At 36.2% G+C, this 18257-nt stretch overlaps 1 protein-coding gene across 19 annotated transcripts in view; it reads left to right on the forward strand.

The window, feature by feature from the left end:
- The window catches only part of Celf2 (CUGBP Elav-like family member 2), an 859694-nt gene that overhangs the window by 576517 nt on the left and 264920 nt on the right, over positions 1-18257 (forward strand). For 7 of the 19 annotated variants that reach the window (XM_036188412.1, XM_036188394.1, XM_036188397.1 and 4 more), the window contains one exon: positions 1819-1881. The exons of 10 other annotated variants lie outside the window; for them this stretch is intronic. Coding sequence is in view for 2 of the 9 variants with exons in the window: in XM_036188394.1 (XP_036044287.1) it covers positions 1819-1881 (63 nt within the window). In the remaining 7 variants the exon portion in view is untranslated. Of the gene's footprint in view, positions 1-1818; positions 1882-18257 lie in introns of those variants that run through there. 2 more of the 19 variants (XM_036188393.1, XM_036188396.1) reach the window with 1 other exon arrangement.

Here is an 18257-nt window from a genome sequence, read left to right on the forward strand (position 1 = left end):
GTATTCATTTAATACAAAAGCTTGGCTGAAATGCTGATCTTTGAAATTAGAGGGAAGAAGGAAAGAAGAAGAAAGAGGAAGAAACAAGAAGTAAAGAAGTTCCTAAACTGTGCTGTGAACCAACTTGTGAGTGTAGGAGCATGTGCCCAGAGCATGGCATTTGAAGGCAGAGCTCAGCTTGTCTCATCATGCTGCCACACAACCCTTTGTCCTTATACAGCAGAGTTTTAGTCTCTTCTGCCTGAGATAGCATGGCATATGCTTTGCGTTTTAATTTACCCATAGATACTGAGTAAGCATCATCCAGTCCTCTACTACCATAAGGTGGCTGTGGACACTTCTTTTCCAGCACCACAGCCTTGTACTTTTTGAGGACTGAGGTGGACATAGGCAGGATTCTGTCATTTTAGTATAACTGATTCTATTAAAAGAATATTGTAGTTACAGGAAATATTTTCTATGGTGTAGTTTCTTAGTAATGCTGATGTTGTTGCCTATTATAGCCTCTCAGTGCTGCAGCCTTTAACTCTGTTGCCTCTCTTTAACAATTCAGGGTTTTCTTCTTTGATATGCTTTTATGGAGGAATGCTTAGAAAATATGCATGCTACTTATAAAGAGGTGGAAGCCTGTTAAATATTTGCTCCATATTTGAAATCTGTGAAGTTCTTTGAAATCATTAAATGAGAGATACTGATTTGAAATGGTTAAACAACCACTATAATTCTTGTGATTTTTTTTCCTATTAAAACATAGGCATAGAAGCATTAAAAGTCATTATTGAAGCTGTAGTATTTTAATTATCCATTTCGACTTCAAACATTTCTGCCTGTTAGACATTGTATATATCACTTTCCTTTTAAGAATAATTTGGGACCACAAATTTTACATGAAAGCATCATAGAAATAAGGTTTATTTCTTCATTTGATAGTAAATAAAACATAATTGGGATATACTTTCATATTTTAAGTTTGTGTATCAGATTCTTCTGAAATGTCACACCAGTATGGCAAATGTTCTTAAATAAAAAGAACACTTTCCTAGTTTATCAGAATAGGTAAGAGAGGAGAGTATTGTGTATTTAAGAATTCATTGTGGCCAAGCACATGCCTATAATCTCAGTACCTGTGAAGCAGGGACAGAGACAGGAGTGTCTCTTTGCGTTCAAGCCAGCCTAGTCTACATTGTCATTGTAGTGAGTTTCAGGCCAGCCATGGCTACATAGTAAAACCTTGTCTAAAATAAAACAGTTAGTGTTATACCAAGAGTTCAGTGGTTGTCATTTTTGTATATACATGAATTTCATTCACCTAACTTGTATTTTAAAAACACTGATACTTGGATCCTTTTCTAACTAGCTAAGTCACAGTCTCTGAAAGTGGAGCCTCAATAGCTTTGGTTTTTTTGTTTGTTTGTTTTTTAACCTTAGGCAGGAAGAGGAAGAGAAGATATGTACTTACTACACTCTGTATAAATAATCTAATGTTCCATAGCTCCTGCAGAGCAGTGTTCACTAGTGGAGTTGTAGTCTCTCAGTTGCATTACAGCAAATACTAAACATTCATAAGTTTGTTCAGAAAATAACTTGCGTGTCTGCCATATATGTCAGGCCTGACTGCCAGCTCCTTCTGGAAAAGACTCATCAAGATATCATCCTATAGTTTATTTTTGTTGAAAGATATTTTAGTTTTCTTTAAATATACCACTAGCAGAATCATCTTATTTTCTTTGGTATATTTAAGGTAATTTAATTATTTAAGGGTACAGGCTGAGTTTTCTAATCAGCTCACAGGGCCTCACCTTTTTTTTTTTCTTTTAGACTTTTGGATCTTGTTTCTTCTCAACCACATTCTTTATTTGGATCGAATCACTATTTACCAAGGTCAGTCCCCCCATCCTTCCCCTCATAATAAGTATGGGATAGTCATTTAGTCAATGAATATATTTTGTTTGCCTATAATAAAGAAATGGGCTGGACTCAGCAGTCAACAGTATTCATAGTCTTTACAGAGGATCTGAGTTTGGTTTCCACCACCCACATCAAGTGACTTACAACCACCTATAACTCCAGCTCCAGGGTTTCTGAGCCCCTGTTTGGTCTTCTGAGAACACATTCATGCATGTGCATACACACACACACACACACACACACACACACACACACACACATATTTAATAAAAATATAAAGAAGCAGTTGATTGCCTTTGTCTTTGTAGAATTCTAGGCTCCAAAGTTAAAGCCAGACAGCATGCCCTTTTTAGAAAAATGAGTGTTCAAAGGGTATCATTCAAGTATGAGAGATTTAAAATGATAAGATGACTTAACAGATAAAGGCACTTGCTATCAGGCCTGACATCCTGAGTTCCATTTCTGGAACCTATTGCTCTCTGACCTCTGTATGTACACCATAGTGTGCAAACTCTTTCAACACAAATTAAATAAATATGTAATTTGAAAAAGAATTAAATATTTTAAATTATTCTGGTAATTTGAAATATTCTGCTTCCAATGTAGTCTAATCATCAGAGTCTCTCCTGCATCCACTCTCAATAACTATATAAAAATCTTGATATATAGAGCATGAACATCAGGGATAAATGCACATTCAATTAGGCCAGAGCCTCTTTACTGACCTAAATAACAGTTCATTCATGAGATAATATGACTTGCAGCCAGAGAGAGAAATCTATTGCCTGAGCTGGGGAAGCCTGGCTTAGCACAAACTCTTCAGTGGTCAGGAAAATCGTCTAAAATTAGACCAGGCAGAAAAATATTGCAGAGCTTTGCAGGTCTGGTCTCTATTTCAAAAATAGTTCTTTCTTAAGTTGTGTGTGTAGTCATCTAAATTAGACCTGGTAATCCTGTAATCTTTGCCTTTATTAGTACATAATTCCTTGTTATCAAAGGAATTTGGTGGTTAAGCAATTTTTATATTTAAAACGTATATATGTCTAAGTGTGTGTGTGTGTGTGTGTGTGTGTGTGTGTGTGTGTGTGTGTATAAAACTTAGGGAGTTCACATTTTTGTCAAAGAATTTCTACTTTGGAGAATTGGTTAATATATCTTGGGAATTTGGGATAGCCTTAGCACTAGAAGGACCTCAGAATCTTTTTAAAAAGAAATTGGCAGCAATGAATTAATAAAACAAGTTAATATCCAGTGATAATCTAATTTGTTGGCTAGAGGGTTTTCAGGATCATTTTAAGTAGTTGTTTTTGATGTATTGATGTCAAAATGGGAAAAAGGCAAGATGTGCTTTTACTTTTAGAGCCAGCAAGGGAAAACTTAACCCTAAAATGAAGTTCAGACTTCATTCATTCAACTAGTGTGTTTATAGGTTATCATGAAACAAAGGGAAGTTTCTCCTAGCTTTGTGGGATATGTAGTCTGATAGGAAAAACAGAAAATTGATAATGCAACAGCTATGTTAAAAGGTGCATGGGCTGGAGAAGATAGAGCAAGTCAAGGGAATTGGGGGAGGGAGCGGTTAAATATGATATCAATATGGGCTTTATCTAAAAGGAGCTACATGAAAACTAACAGTGACAGAAAGTATACCATGTGGTAATGTCAGGACAGTCCAGGCAGGAGGCACATCAGTGAAAATGCTCTGTTAAACAGGAATGTTGGAACAAGAGCTTGAGAACAGCTGTGTCAGTTGTGGAGGTGACATGGTGCAGATGGGCAGAAGATAGGAAAACATGGGCACAGTAATGTCCAAACTACCTAGAACCTTGCAAAAATAGGGTTTTATTAGTGCATGGAAAGCCTTTGAAAGTGATTGAGCAGAAAAGCAAGTGATCTGGTCCCTAATATGTCTTGACATTTTTTCAGATTTTTTTTGCCTTAAATTTTATCTTTTCTGGAATGCCAAGCACCAATTCCCATGCCTGGGTGATGGACAAGGATTACAAATAGACCTGGAAGTTCATGCAGGACCTATGGCTCTGGCTTTTCTCACTCCACCCCCCCCCCCTATGTGTGTGCTTATGTGTTGATCAGCAGGGATGGAGAAGGAGGCAGAGTTAGCTGCTACTTGAGTCAGTTTTGTGTGAGACGTATTCAAAAGATGGGCAAATTATACCATAGTTTTCTGTGTCTCAGAAAGCATGGATTTGGGGTGGAGGGTGATGGATTGATTGCTGCACATACACCTGCCTGTGCTCATATTGGTTCTTCTCCTACTTTACTGATTGCTAATAGCTGTTGTTGGGTTGAAGCAAAACAATCAAGATAACACTTTTTTTTTTTTTTTGGCTCTGCAGTAATTGTCATGTGGTATGATAAATACTTCTGCATAAAGGTAGAAATTATGTAGAGGGATTGAATTTGTGACTTTCAGTTCCCTCCTAATTTCTTCCAACATGAAGTTATATTTAATATCACTCCAACCTTTTTATGGCTATTGATGTCACCTCATGACTTTTGTTACATTTTGAAAGGAGGGTGCAAAATCTCTAATAGAAATGTATGTGGTGAAACAAGTTCCAAGTAGGAAGCCATTATAACTAAGAAGACTGCATAAATATGTGTACAGGGAAAAGGTTTATAAACAGTTTCTTTGACATCTTTGTATGGAAGCAAGTGTTCTGTCTTTCTGTCTTTCTTTCTTTCTTTCTTTCTTTCTTTCTTTCTTTCTTTCTTTCTTTCTTTCTTTTTGTTTTGTTTTTGGAGACAGGGTTTCTCTGTGTAGCTTTGCGTCTTTCCTGGAACTAGCTTTGTAGACCAGGCTGGCCTCAAACTCACAGAGATCCTCCTGCCTCTACTTCCCGAGTGCTGGAATTAAAGGCGTGAAGCAAGCTTTCTTATATGAAATATAAATGTTTTGAAGTGTGTAAGAACTAAGTCCCTGATGGGGGGCTTTCTTACTGAATTTGATCAGGAAAAGGTATTTGTGAATATGCAATATCTGTGGCATACCTGTTATTATATTGGACCCAACTTTCTATTTTCCAAGGAAAATAGAAATGTCTGACAGTACCTAAATGGCAAATACTCTACTCTTAAATAAGATTCCTTAAATGAGGCAAGGAGAGTACAAGCTTTTAAGAAAAAAACAAAAATAATTCATACAGATGAACCAAATCTAAATATTGATTTAAATTGAATCATCATCACTCTTTTGATAGTGTCATTTTATCACCACTAACCAAGGAACTTCCTGTTCTGGAAAGTTGTAACAGAACTAGAGCATGCTTCTCTGGTTGTAGCATAAATCTTAAAAAGTCTTATTAATAAGACAAACCTTGGGCCAGGTATTGGGGTGAATGCTGGAAGATCAGAGAAGCAGAACAAGCCACAGCTACCTCACCTCCCCAGTTCCTCAGCTGATCCTGTTTCCTCATACTGGAAGTCTCTGAGTCCTCATCCGAATGGGTCTCAGCTGAACTGTGCTGCTCCAAAGCCTAAAAGCTTAACCAGCTAAAAGCTTCTAGTTTCTGGTCCTCATGCCTTATATATCTTTCTCTTTCTGCCATCACTCCCTGGGATTAAAGGCGTGAGTTACCATGCTTGGCTGTATCCTTGAACACACTGAGATCCAGGTAGATCTCTGCCTCTGGAATGCTAGGATTAAAGGCGTGTGCTACCACTGCCTATTCTCTATGTTTAATATTGTGGCTGTTCTGTTTTCTGACCCTAGTTAAGTTTACTAGCGTGCACAATATTTCGGGGAACACAATACCACCACACCTGGTGTCTTTCAGTGGAAGGAATAGAAAGAACACTGGGTAGAATCAGATCAGGTTTGAATTTAAATCTTCTTTTGTACTTACTTGTATTTCTTTATTTTGTTTTGTTTTATTTATTATTTTGTATTTATTTGTTGGTTCTGTGTCCTTAAACAAGTTATTTAACCTTCCAAATATCAGCTTCCCAGCTGTAATTAAGACTAGTAATAAGTATTCACTTTGCAAGATTTTGAGAATTAAAATAGAAACCACCTTACCCTGGTCGGTACTTAGTAAATGTGTCCTTTACAATTGTCAAGGATCACACACCGGGGAATAAAGTGGGAGAAGCATGAAAATCTATAACCCTATAGGAAAAATGATAATTCAGTGGCATGCCTGTTTTACATCTTTTGTCTGTAGTGACTGGATAAAAACAAGTAAATTCGGATTTATTTCCCCAAGGTCCGTGTTGAGAATTTACAGTATGTGCCATGCTTGATTTCAGGCACCAAGAATATGCTAGAAATGAAAATTTTCCCTACCTCACAACCCTTATTTTTGTGAGAATGAATGTTAATTTCTTACTAACTAGACCAGTAAATGTCAAAGTACAGCTGTGCTTAGTGCCATGAAAGGGAAGACAATAATATTATGAAACTATATATGGGAAAGTTCGTCCTAGTTAGAGGAATCCAGAAAACCTCTCCTTCAAAATAATGACAGTAATATGATTCCTTATTGGTGGGGAAGTACCTTGAGCCCTCAGGGGCCTTTGGACCACATATTAGTTTTGGAGGAGTCTTTTTGTTGAGACATCTAACTATATTTATATTTCATACATTTTATCTTCCTGTAGAATCTTCCAAGGGGGAAGAATTTCTTTCAGTCAGGAAATAACTCATGCTGCCTTATCATTAAGAAATGGTGCCATTGGATCCTTTTCCAAAGCTAGGATGCATTGTGGCATCTTAGTGATTATCTGTCCTATGCATTCATTTCTATTTCATTACTGCAGGACTTAATACATCTTTGCTCATTAACTATTCCCAGCACATTAGAAAAAAAAAAAAAAAACGAGAATAAAGAAGCCAGAATGATGGAATTTTCAGGAGGATGATACAGTTATGGAGTAAGAGTTTACTGCTTTATTTTGAATTTTCTTTGCTGCATTACCCACAGTTTTATAGCATCTTTCACAAAGGTACAATGGAAAAATCTTATATAAATTAAGGGAAATATTTACTAAAACATGCTTGGGATTAAATTAAAAACTTGATAATGAAGAGAAGGAAAGTGATAAATATGCCTTACAATTAATTATAATTCAGAGGGCAGTGTAGGACTGGGAATGTACTTCATCAGGAGAACTCCTGTGTACTGTATTTGGGGTCTAGACATTGATCATCAGCACTTCAAAACGTTGAATTACAAATGAATGAAAGAAAGAAAGAAGGAAAGAAGGGAGGGAGGCAGGCAGGCATGCATTGGAGACCTAGATAGTGGTGGTAGTGCTTTTTTTTTTTTTTTTTTAATCTCTGGTATACCAGGAATACAAGAGACAGAGCTATGGGAGTAGATAGGTGTAGAGAAAACAACAAATGCAAAAGACCTGAGGTAGGAGATTGACACACTTGAACTGAATGAAGCCTTGTCTAGCTGAAATGCAGTGATATCTCCACTAAGCTACAGTAGGAAGTGAGCATGCATGGCACAGTGCTTCTGTCTTGGAGGATAAGAACAGGAGAGGCCAACAAACAGTTCTAAGCAGAGGGCTCAGCATTGCCACATTTTAAAAGAGATGAGTTCATTTGAGGTGACTTTTGAAATACAAAAAATGGTATTAAAGTAGCCACCTGTTTGTGGGGGAGAGAACCTCATGAGAGTTCTGACTGAATATGGCTATGATTCAGCCGTACCTAGTTTAGTTGGAAATCTTAATTTATTATGATCATTAACAATATGAAATATGCCTGTGAGGAATGTAAAATGAGATAAGACGACTCAGCACCTAGTTTCCTGGCCACCAGAAAGGCAGATGGTCTTGTAACAGACAGAGAAGGAGGAGCAGGAGCACAGATGAACTCATGGGGTGTGTTAAGTGAAGAAATCAGTAGTCAGTATTACAGGGAGGGCTCAAGTAAGAGGAAAACTTTAAAAATTCTTCTTGAATTGAGAAACATGAAGATATTTGATACTTGTAGAAATATTTCAGTAAAGCAGTAAGATTCCAAATCGGAGATGGGGCGTTTGAGTCAGGTTTTGTTTTTGGTTTGTTTGTAAATTTGGCTGTTTAAAGGAAGAAAAGATAGTAATATCAAATGATCAGATGTTAACAGTGAGCCTGTTCACTTTTATGTTTGTTTTATTTTTAATGTATCTATTAATGTTAATCTTAAATTTAAATTCATGTACACATATATGGGCTACTTGAATGCTCATGTTTTCGAACATTCACATCCAGGAGTTTCCTTGAATTCTGACTTACCTCTTACAGCAAGATATAGAGGGCATTAGTTCTGATAATCAAATTGAAGATAGTGAGGATGTATTAGACCAGGCACCCAACTAAAGTTACATCAAATTTATTGTTCACAAAAGCCCTATGAGTTTGATTTGTTATTACATTTGAATGTGATGCAATGATTTAAAGATGGAATATTTCCTTTCAGAGATGAGCTGTGTAGGAGTTAGAGCCAAGATTCATGCCCAGAAGAGTCAGGCTCCACATTTCCTGATAGGGCTTCTCATGGCAATCGTGGCACAGTCTAAGTGATGAATTGTTTTTCACATCAAAGACTAGGTTCTTGACAGACATGCTGGTACATGCCTATAATGTCAGCGTATAGGAGGCAGAGGCAGGAAGAATGGGAGTTCAAGGCAAGGCGAGGTGAGGCTAGCCAGTGCTGCATAGCAAGATATTGTCTTAAAATAAGTAGGCAAACTCAGTGTCTTAGGATTATATAATAATAATAATAATAATAATGCTGATTGAAAATAAGGCTATACTGTGGGAAATTTGTCTTTAGGTGGTTTCTTCATTGTGCATACATCATAAAGTATATTATGTAAACCTAAATTGTTGAGGCCAATCACTGGATGTGGCCTCCTAATGCATTTAAGAGATGTGGTCATGGGGTGCACGAGGCTGCTACTAGCATTACACCATACTGTTTTACAGTACATTTCCTAAGTATATAAGGTATGAAATCTACAATAATGATAAAAATGTGGTGAATGTATAAGCAAGTACACAGTTATTTATTATCAGGTATTATATAGTATATATAATTTTATGTGCTAAATTTTCATACAGTAGACAGAACAATAAGTTTGCTTATAACAGCAAACATGAGTACTGCATTGCACTATGATGCTGCCACTGACCAATAGGAATTTTTCATCATTATCATTATCATATACATGATCTGTCATTGATCAAAACATGACTATGCAGCAGATACATACAGTTCATATAACCTGGCAGTACAGAACCAATTTAAGATCAGTTTCACTGCTTTTTAATGTTGCCTCATACTATACCTCTCCAAACTGTCTTGGTTTTTAATTAGTCCTTTTGAAAATCAAATCAGTAAAATGGTTTTCCAGAAGTTTTAGAAATGCATTTCTGATCTTTCACTACTCTACTTACTGTTATTGCAATACTTTATTTGAGACCCCAATGCAGGAAAAAAAGGAGATATGAAATATTTCACATTTCACCCCATTAAATGTTTGACATACATAGAAAACCTTAAATAAATGAATGGCATAACCAGCATAATTACTATACTAGGTTGATCATTTGTGGAAATAAAATGGTGAGTTTGTGACAACAGTCTTGGGCTTGGAGATTGCCTCATGTTATACTATTACGGTTTCTCAATAGGGTCATGCTGACCAAGAGTGTCTGTAGCTGAATTTCATGTTGCCAAGTAAAACAGAAGAAATTGTTGGTGTAGGTAAATTCAAGCCATATTCTTTTGCCAGCTTTCTTAATTTTGAAATTATGATTACATTTTCCTCTTCCCTTTCTTCCTCCAAACCGTCTCATATACCCCTCCTCACTTTCTTTTAAATTCATTTTTGCCAGTTAAAAAATGTAGATTTATTTATTTTATATATGAGTGGTATGTATTATGTATGTGTGTATGTGTATCACATGCATGCCTGATGCCTGCAGAGGTCAGAAGACAACACTGGATTCCCTGGAACTAGAATTAGAGATGTCTGTATGCCATTGTGTGGGTATTGGGAACAAACTGAGTGTTCTGCAAGAGCAAGTGCTCTTAACCCCTGAGCATCTCTCCAGTCCATGTCAGCTTTTCTAGCAGCAGAGTCCGTGTTTAGTTAATGCACTCAGCCTATGGAAAGCAGCAAAGTCTGAATCTTAACTGTTTCTCTCCTGGGATTTGTTCCTTCTAGTCCTCATCCCCTCTTTCTTTCTCTCTGTAACTGACATCAACTCATTGACATGCATGTGAGAAATTGTTTAGTTGCCTTGATGGAAAGATTTTGATGTCACAATATGAAAATCAGATCTTGGTGCTTGGTTTTCTTTTAACCACACCTTAATGAGTAGTTAGAAGGGCATAGGTATTTGTTTTGTTGCACATTACCCAACGATGAACACAGTGTAAATACTGGTTTTCTTGCTTTAAGGATATAGTATGACTCCTGGCCTTTGAGAACCACAGTAGCTTGACCTTGTTCTTTCCATTTCATATCTGAGCACCAGTGATCTGGGGTGACTTTTTAGACCCAATACACCTCACATTCTCTCTGTAGAGTGAGTAATATCAGCTTTGGAATTGAGATCTTATGTTACTGTGATATTTTCCCCTCTGACATATTTTATTTTATTTTAATGAAATTTAATTCATCACCCTACCTCTCTACTTGATGTTGTCTTTTTATGTAACTTCTTCTGGAATACTGATAGATGGACATACAACAGAGATGATAGTGGCATAAGAAACTGAAATATTATAGTAATCTTAAGAATATTCACTGCAGAACATAGCATTTGGAATATATACTAATTTTAATGAACTATTAGCTTTTGATAGTTATAAACACAGAAAATTCAAATTTAGACATCTGTCATAGATCAGGCATTGTGCCTTAATATATCATGTGCAGTAGGTTTCATTTTAAGTGAAATGGTTTTTCTATTGTACTCAAATGTGTTTCACTTATTAACGATTATTCTTATATCAAAATAGCCTTGAATCCCAGAGTCCTAATTTTACTACTAACCATGGGACAGATATTTCTGGGTATAAGAAAGGTAGTGCAGTGTTGTGGGAACTTAACTGGTATACATCTGTGCTTTATGTTTTGTGAGGAGTGTAGCCTATCCTGTTGGGGGTTTGGATGGATGGGTGGATGAGCTATTAGGAAAGTTTGTGAGAGATGGTAATTTGATCTTTAAAAGCATTGTGCTGAAAGTGTTCTATTCTCTTATAAAGAGATGTTTTTAAAAACTCCAAAGAAAGCTGCTGTACTTAGAATAAGATAAATTCATGCTGGAATTGAAGTATTGACTCATGTGTCCGAGGTCTAAAAAATGAGTATATGTTTTGTTTACCTTAGGTCTCTTTATCCCCACTGGGGGCTTGTCTTAGCAAGGTTTGTGGGATGGCAAGGATGAAGGGAGGATAAACATCTGAATCAGTTTGTGAAATGAGGAGAGAGACTCATCAATGTTACAAACAGGCAGACACTATGAAATGGTGGTCTGAAACTTTCTAGGCCAGGTAAAACTATTAGGAAAAACTCCCAATTGAAATCTTTAATTTACTACAACACTAATGTTCAAAATGATCAAAATAAGTCTTTTTTCTTCTTGTTGTTATTTTCTGATACAGTCTAACTCTGAGGCCCCGGCTAAATTAAAAACAGAGCCTTCCTGCCCTCCCTGAGTCCTGGAATTACATGCCACTGCCATTTGTCTGGCTTTTTTGTTTTGGTTGAAATAGCTTTTCCAAAATGTAGTTTAACAAAAATAGTGTAAGAAAACTAATTATTTTAAATTATTTGAAGTCTCTTGAATTCAGAAGGAGAAATTAGGATTCATATTTAATAAAGTATAAACATAAAAAGTAGTTAGGATTTTTAAAAAAAGATGCCATATAGTTATATGGGGAAAGCTTGTTAACCACATTGGTCTGGTAGAACGTTGCCAAGCTTTAATAAAATGAGACTTTATGGATGAGGGAAAATGTTGGAGGATTAGGAGAATACTATGGGGGTGGGTGGTGGCTTTACCTTAAAATCCTATGTAATTCTTAAGAGCCCCAAATTAGTACTTAGCAAAAAGGAACGGAATTTTTTGAACAGTAACAAGAAGTCAGATGCTTTAAGGCTGCATTAGCATTGCAGAGACATGAGCCCACTACATTATACAACAAGAGCTAGATAGATGTGGCCCTAGGGCTCTTACTGTGTGCTGTTCAATTTAGCTTCTGAGGACAGAGCCAGACCCATATTTGTCAATGTTTGCACATGTGTTTTTTTGTTTGTTTGTTTGTTTGTGACAGAGTTTCTCTGTGTAGCTTTGGAGCCTTTCCTGGAACTTGCCCTGTAGCCCAGGCTGGCCTCAAACTCACAGAGGTCTGCCTGCCTCTGCCTCCCAAGTGCTGGGATTAAAGGCATGCACCACCACCACCCAGCTTGGACATGTTTTAAGGTGGGGACCTTATACATGTACTTTACAGCCCAGAATTAAATGGAGTACTGAATGATAACAAGTCATGAGCCTACATGTAGCAACTAATACCTACTTTTGAAAGAATGCTGGAGTTGGAGACACGGCACAGTAGTTAAAGTACTTGCCATGGGCAATCCTGAGAACCTGAGTTTAGATCCCCAGAGTCCATGTAGAGTCCGTGTAGAAGAAGCCAGGCATGGAGGCGCATAACTGTAAACCCTAGAAATAGGAGACAAAAACAAGTGGATTCCAGGGTTCCTGAGCAGCTAGTCTGATGGAAATGTCAATATACAGTTTCAATGAGAGACTTTTTCTCAAAAAAGAAAAATATCCAATGGGGAAGCAGTTGGGGAAAATATTACAATGTCAAATTTGACTTTCACACATGAGTACACCCACAGCCCTGCCCCCCCCCCCATAAATGCTATCTGTAGCTAGTTAATTTATACCCTCTTTTGGTATATACTGAAATGATGTGGGTTCATTAAGCAAAAAATTATAGAAAAATGAGTGTAACTTGGATCCATAGACTGTTTTTAGCTCTAAAATATGAAGAAATTTTAAATCTGCTGATTTGAGCTTTAAAAATCAAGATATTGGTAGTCAATAGTAAAATTTCAGACCTATAGGAATTTGAGTATAGGGAAACCCATCTGCAACATCTAACCTAGATTTGTAGCACACAGCTTTTAAAAAGACAGGTAAACTAGAGACTGTGAAAGAAGTATTGGACTTGTTTACTGCTCAGTAACCTTAGGCAAGTCACTTTTATTTTCATGGGTCTAAATTCCTTACCTATAAAATGGTAAGTTCCCTCATCTTATGCAGTTTTAAAAATCATTAACTCATTTAGTTAACATATCCTTGGTGATTGTAGTTCATACAATGCCTTGGAGTTATCATTATAAATACTAGAGTTTCAGTGTATAGCATAGTTTCTAAGAATAGGTATATAACACCAGAACATATCCCTGCAAAAGGTTGCTCATTGATGCATAGGTTTTTATTCAAGTGATTGGTTCAAATGGATACTATTGCCCTTTTTTTTTTTTTTCTTTATTTAAGCCATACTCAGATATGATAAAGAAGCATAGCACTGGGGGAAAAATCTGAAATAATTCCAGGTAAATCAGTTCTGCATAGTTCATTGTAAGGTATTGCAAGGATTTTATATCTAGATACTTCTGTCTTTTGGAAACAATGCAAGTCTTCTGAGCCTCATGAAAGGACCTGTTAGTCTTTTCAATGAAATGTCAAATTGGAACTAGAGAGTAATTAGTTTCAGAGTTAGCTATTTATTGTTAAATATTCCAGTGCTCTGTGAGATATACTGAAATACAGGCATGAACCTCTTGACAGATATACTTTGTACAATTCACTCTTAATCATAACCACATGATATACTTTAACATAAAATTAATTTCACTTTTATGAACTCTAGTTCCTTAGCTCTAGGAACTGTTATATGAGTGTAAGAAAATATATAGTACAAACTGCTATGTCAGGATTTAGATATACAGTAATGTCTATGAAAGCATATGAGTAGTTTTGAAGCCCAAAATAATCCTTGAGAAAAGCATACCAGAGGGTATAAAAAGTATAAATGGCAATTGGGAAGTGACCCGTTAGTTAGACTGGAATAGATCATGTTCTGCCTGGTCAAGGTAATTTCCTATTCTTGTAGTTTCTATTTTATCCATTTAAGTTCTGAATTCTTTTCTTTCAGAATAATTCAATAATCTAATAGATACATAAATTTCAGAGTGTTTAAAACACATTGCTATCATTTTTTATTAATTTCTTTCCCCTCTCTAGTTTCTGTGTGATTTCCCTTTCTTGTATTATCCAAAGGAAGTTTGTGAGGGAATATGGGAAATGAGTTTCCACAACTTTTATCTCTTGGGTTCTACAGATTTTACTTTTGATGAACTTATACATTACTTAGAAAAAATGATGACAAAAGGTGATGAATTACTACTTTCACTGAGATAAATCCACCCAACTGCAGATGTTCATAGAGAATAACTCAACTCCAGGTTGTAGAAGGGAATCTCTTCATATATTTTCCCTCTTCTCAGTTTACTGATGGTCCATTTCTAGAATTCTCAGTTTTATAGGTCTAGTGCAGTGGCTCTCAACCTTCTAATGCTGGGATTCTTTAATACAGTTCTCATGTTTTGGTGACACCCAATCTTAAAATTATTTTCGTTGCTACTTCATAGCTATAATTTTGCATACTGTTATGAATTGTAATGTAAATACCTGTGTTTTATGATGATCTTAGGCAACCCCTGTGAAAGGGTCATTCAACCCCAAAGGGGTTGTGACCCACATCTTGAGAACTGCTAGTCTAGAGTATCCTTGATCTCCAAGTCTTCCATTCTTCAAAATGTATTCAGACTCCAAGCCCTTTTCACACACTATCCCATAGTTGTAGTTAGAGATATGACACTTTAATATTAAATATACCCATTTAAAGCTTACTGAGATAATGATTATTTCTACTAACAGAAATATAGATTGTTGTATATTTTAATTTGAAAAAATAGAAAAGAAAAACAAAACAAAGCAACAATTCTATATTATCTTGCTTATGACGTATTCTTGACCTATGCATGAAAATACTATAAACCTTTGGTGCCTAGCAGTTATTTTCTTGGAGGAGTGATGCTCTTGGGCATGGCAATTCCTTTCATTTAGATAATTATGCTATTCCAACTTTAGTATAAATGTAGTATGATTAAAGAGATAAGCAAATACATAAACTAAAAGATTTGTTTCACAATTGATTAAAACATTCTCCTTTCATCTCTTTATTTGTATGTACAGTTGTGGTATGCCATCAGTATAGGTTCTTCATACACTGAATGTGTAAAACTACCCTTTCTCTATCTTATTTCTAGACTTTGAACTTTTGTATGTATGTATGTATGTTTCTCTGTGTGTCTGTCTCTCTCTCTCTCTTTCTCTCTCTCTCTCTCTCTCTCTCCTCTCTCCTCTCTCTCTCTCTCTCTCTCTCTCTCTCTCTCTCTCTCTCTCTCTCTGTGTGTGTGTGTGTGTGTGTGTGTGTGTGTGTGTGTGTGTGTACATGTGCTTCTATAGAACTTGGTTTTATGGTATACCCAATGTGTAGGTAGAAATTCAGCTGTCAAGTCTATAAAAATGCAGAGAAAACACACATAGCCCACTTTTACATCAGTGGAGTTGAACAGTTCATGATAGAGAAATTGTAATTCAGCCTTTACTGTTGGGCTAGCCTTTGCTATCTTCCAGCAGTGTCCTTGTATAGTGATCACAGTTACAACAATGCACAGCCAACATAAATAGCATTTAGTAATAAAACAGATAATTGTAGCATTTGTTAGTCACTCCTGTGTTACTCCTAGCATGCTCACAGCACTAAGAAGAAATGAATCTCTCTTAAACCATGACATTTACAAATGACAATAGATAGATTTCCAGTTTTTGAGTTTTTCTCTTATTTATGAAAGCCTGTAAGGTAGAGTGGAAATAATTTTGCCCTTTATAGCCACTAGTTAAGTACCAAATTTTGTATTAATGGTCATCCTGGGTGACCTATTTAACTCTTAGTAGCCTTTAAAAAAATGGAGGTGACAAAGATTCCTTGTAAAAATTAAGTGAGGACATGTCGTAAACAGTGGCCCAAATATTGACTTCCTTTATTAACTTTGCTTTGTCTTTTCTGTCTTTGCTTACATATCTGTTTGCAAGTCTTTTATCATCATTAATACATAATTTCTTAGTGCCTAATATAAGGCCTTTGCTAGTTACTGAGTGGTTGATGATGGAAGAAATTTCTGGATGGCACCTGTGTTTAGTTGGTTGTGGATATTATTTTTTCCTCCACAAGTCTAGAAGCATGGATTTTCAATTGTCTCAGGATTATTTAAACATATATTACCAACTACATGAGCATCTAGGAATTTAAATAAATTATTGACTTAATTTCATTCAAAGCTGGTAATAGATGTGAAAGTTCCGGCATGTGTTGGCCAGTTCCTTCATCTCTACCCAATACTCATTATGTAAGAATGTACTTTTTGTATGGTACCATCTCAGATATTGAAGGGCCCTTTTTATTGTTTATTATAGAGGGAATGTCATCTGACTACTTGACTTTAAACATACATGGTAAGCTACTTTCTAGATAGTGGACAGCCTTTGCTGAGCCAGTCTTTACTTTGGAACAAAGTCCTAATGTCCATTTAATGTTTCCTTTGGCTGTGATTTATTCTCTCCTGACTGGCAGTGAAACAAGGGATCTTAATGACCCTCTGTTCATACCATGGAGTACATTGACAGCTGACACTTCTATTGGGAAAATAACAAACTGGTAAAAGGATATTGTTTTGACAGATGCCCAATTGGGGGAGGGGCAGCTTTTTCATCTGCTAGGTTGCTAATCATAGGAAACAAATAAGTATTTCAATTTCTTGACTTGTCATTGTGAATTCTTGTATAAAAATGACTTGAATTTAGTGGGAGAAGTTAGTGAAGACTAGTCTTAAGTGTAGTTTATTGACTGTGATATGTATAGCTTTCTGTAATCAGCATGGTGGCCAGATATATAACTAGACTGTGAATAATGGGAAGCCCTTGGGCTTTAGGTAAAAGCACTAAGCGCTACCATATCTCCTCTTTGAACCTATAGCTCATCCTTCTCCTTGTTCTGCATACCCCCTCTCCTGCAAAGGAGAGGAATATAATTATTCCTTCATTCATGTTGAGGAGAGGTTGGTTAGTGGTTCAAATCAGGGTTGTGGAGTTCTGAAAGCTTGAATTGGAATCTTAGTACTGCCACTTATTTAGGCAAATCTATTTACCATGTTTTCTTCATTTTCAAAAAGGAGAGATTATTCCTTCTTAGTGATAAGATTAAATCAGAGAGTACATGCAGAGAGCTTCAAAAGAGAGGCTGTATATAGCAAACACATTTTCACTCATGCTTCCCATTGCTAATCTCAACCAGAATATGATATTTGCGATTCCCTGGAACCAGAGACATGGACCTCATGATATTCAGAGCAGTTACCAGCCTCCCGTGACGATCCAGCCTTGCTGGTTGTCTATAGTCTGCTTAAGACTGAATTTGGCAAAGGAGAAACTATCATGTAAATAGTTGTTTAGCCTCCAGAAGACGGAGGACTCTAAAAGAACCTGCTGTCTTGTTCTGTAGTTGGCTATAATACAAAAGGTAAAAATAATTGCGAAACATACTTGAATAACAACTTTTGTTGATAATATGTGCCAGATATGGGGGTGAGAAAAAAAAAAACACTAATTGAGAAGTCATCTTTCTGCTTAGTTTTTGTTGGAGAGATAGGAAATGCACAAACATATGATAGCTTTTTGCTATATGTTTAGCTAACTTGACTTAGTGATGGCCTCTGTTGGCATTTAGATTTCTCTAGGGTTCACTGAAAAGATATATACTTATAAGGTTGTACAAAATCATTACAAGTTAGAAGAAGCTTTAGAGCACTTCCGGAGGGATGGTTGTCACTTGCAAAGGTTGAAACTGGCAGTAGCATGGAATTTGACTTTGACTTTAAAAGATAAATAGTATATTAGCAGACAAATCATGGGTAGATTTAGGAGAGAGAAATTATGAAGTGCATGTACTTGAGTTCATACACAGTCTGCTTTTGTATGAAAAAATGAAAGTATTGCTTAAACAATAGTTTAAAAATAGCTAGTTTTCCATAGGTGGAGAAATCTCAGATCCTATTGATAATTAGAAACAAGTCTGTGGAAAGGGGAACAGAAAAAAAAAAAAACAATTTATTCTAAATTCTGACAAGAGAGTGAGTAATTATAATCTAGAGATTAACAGACCTCTTCACCAACAAAAAAGT

Source organism: Onychomys torridus, chromosome 5 (assembly GCF_903995425.1).
Source record: "Onychomys torridus chromosome 5, mOncTor1.1, whole genome shotgun sequence".
Taxonomy (NCBI): Eukaryota; Metazoa; Chordata; class Mammalia; order Rodentia; family Cricetidae; genus Onychomys; species Onychomys torridus.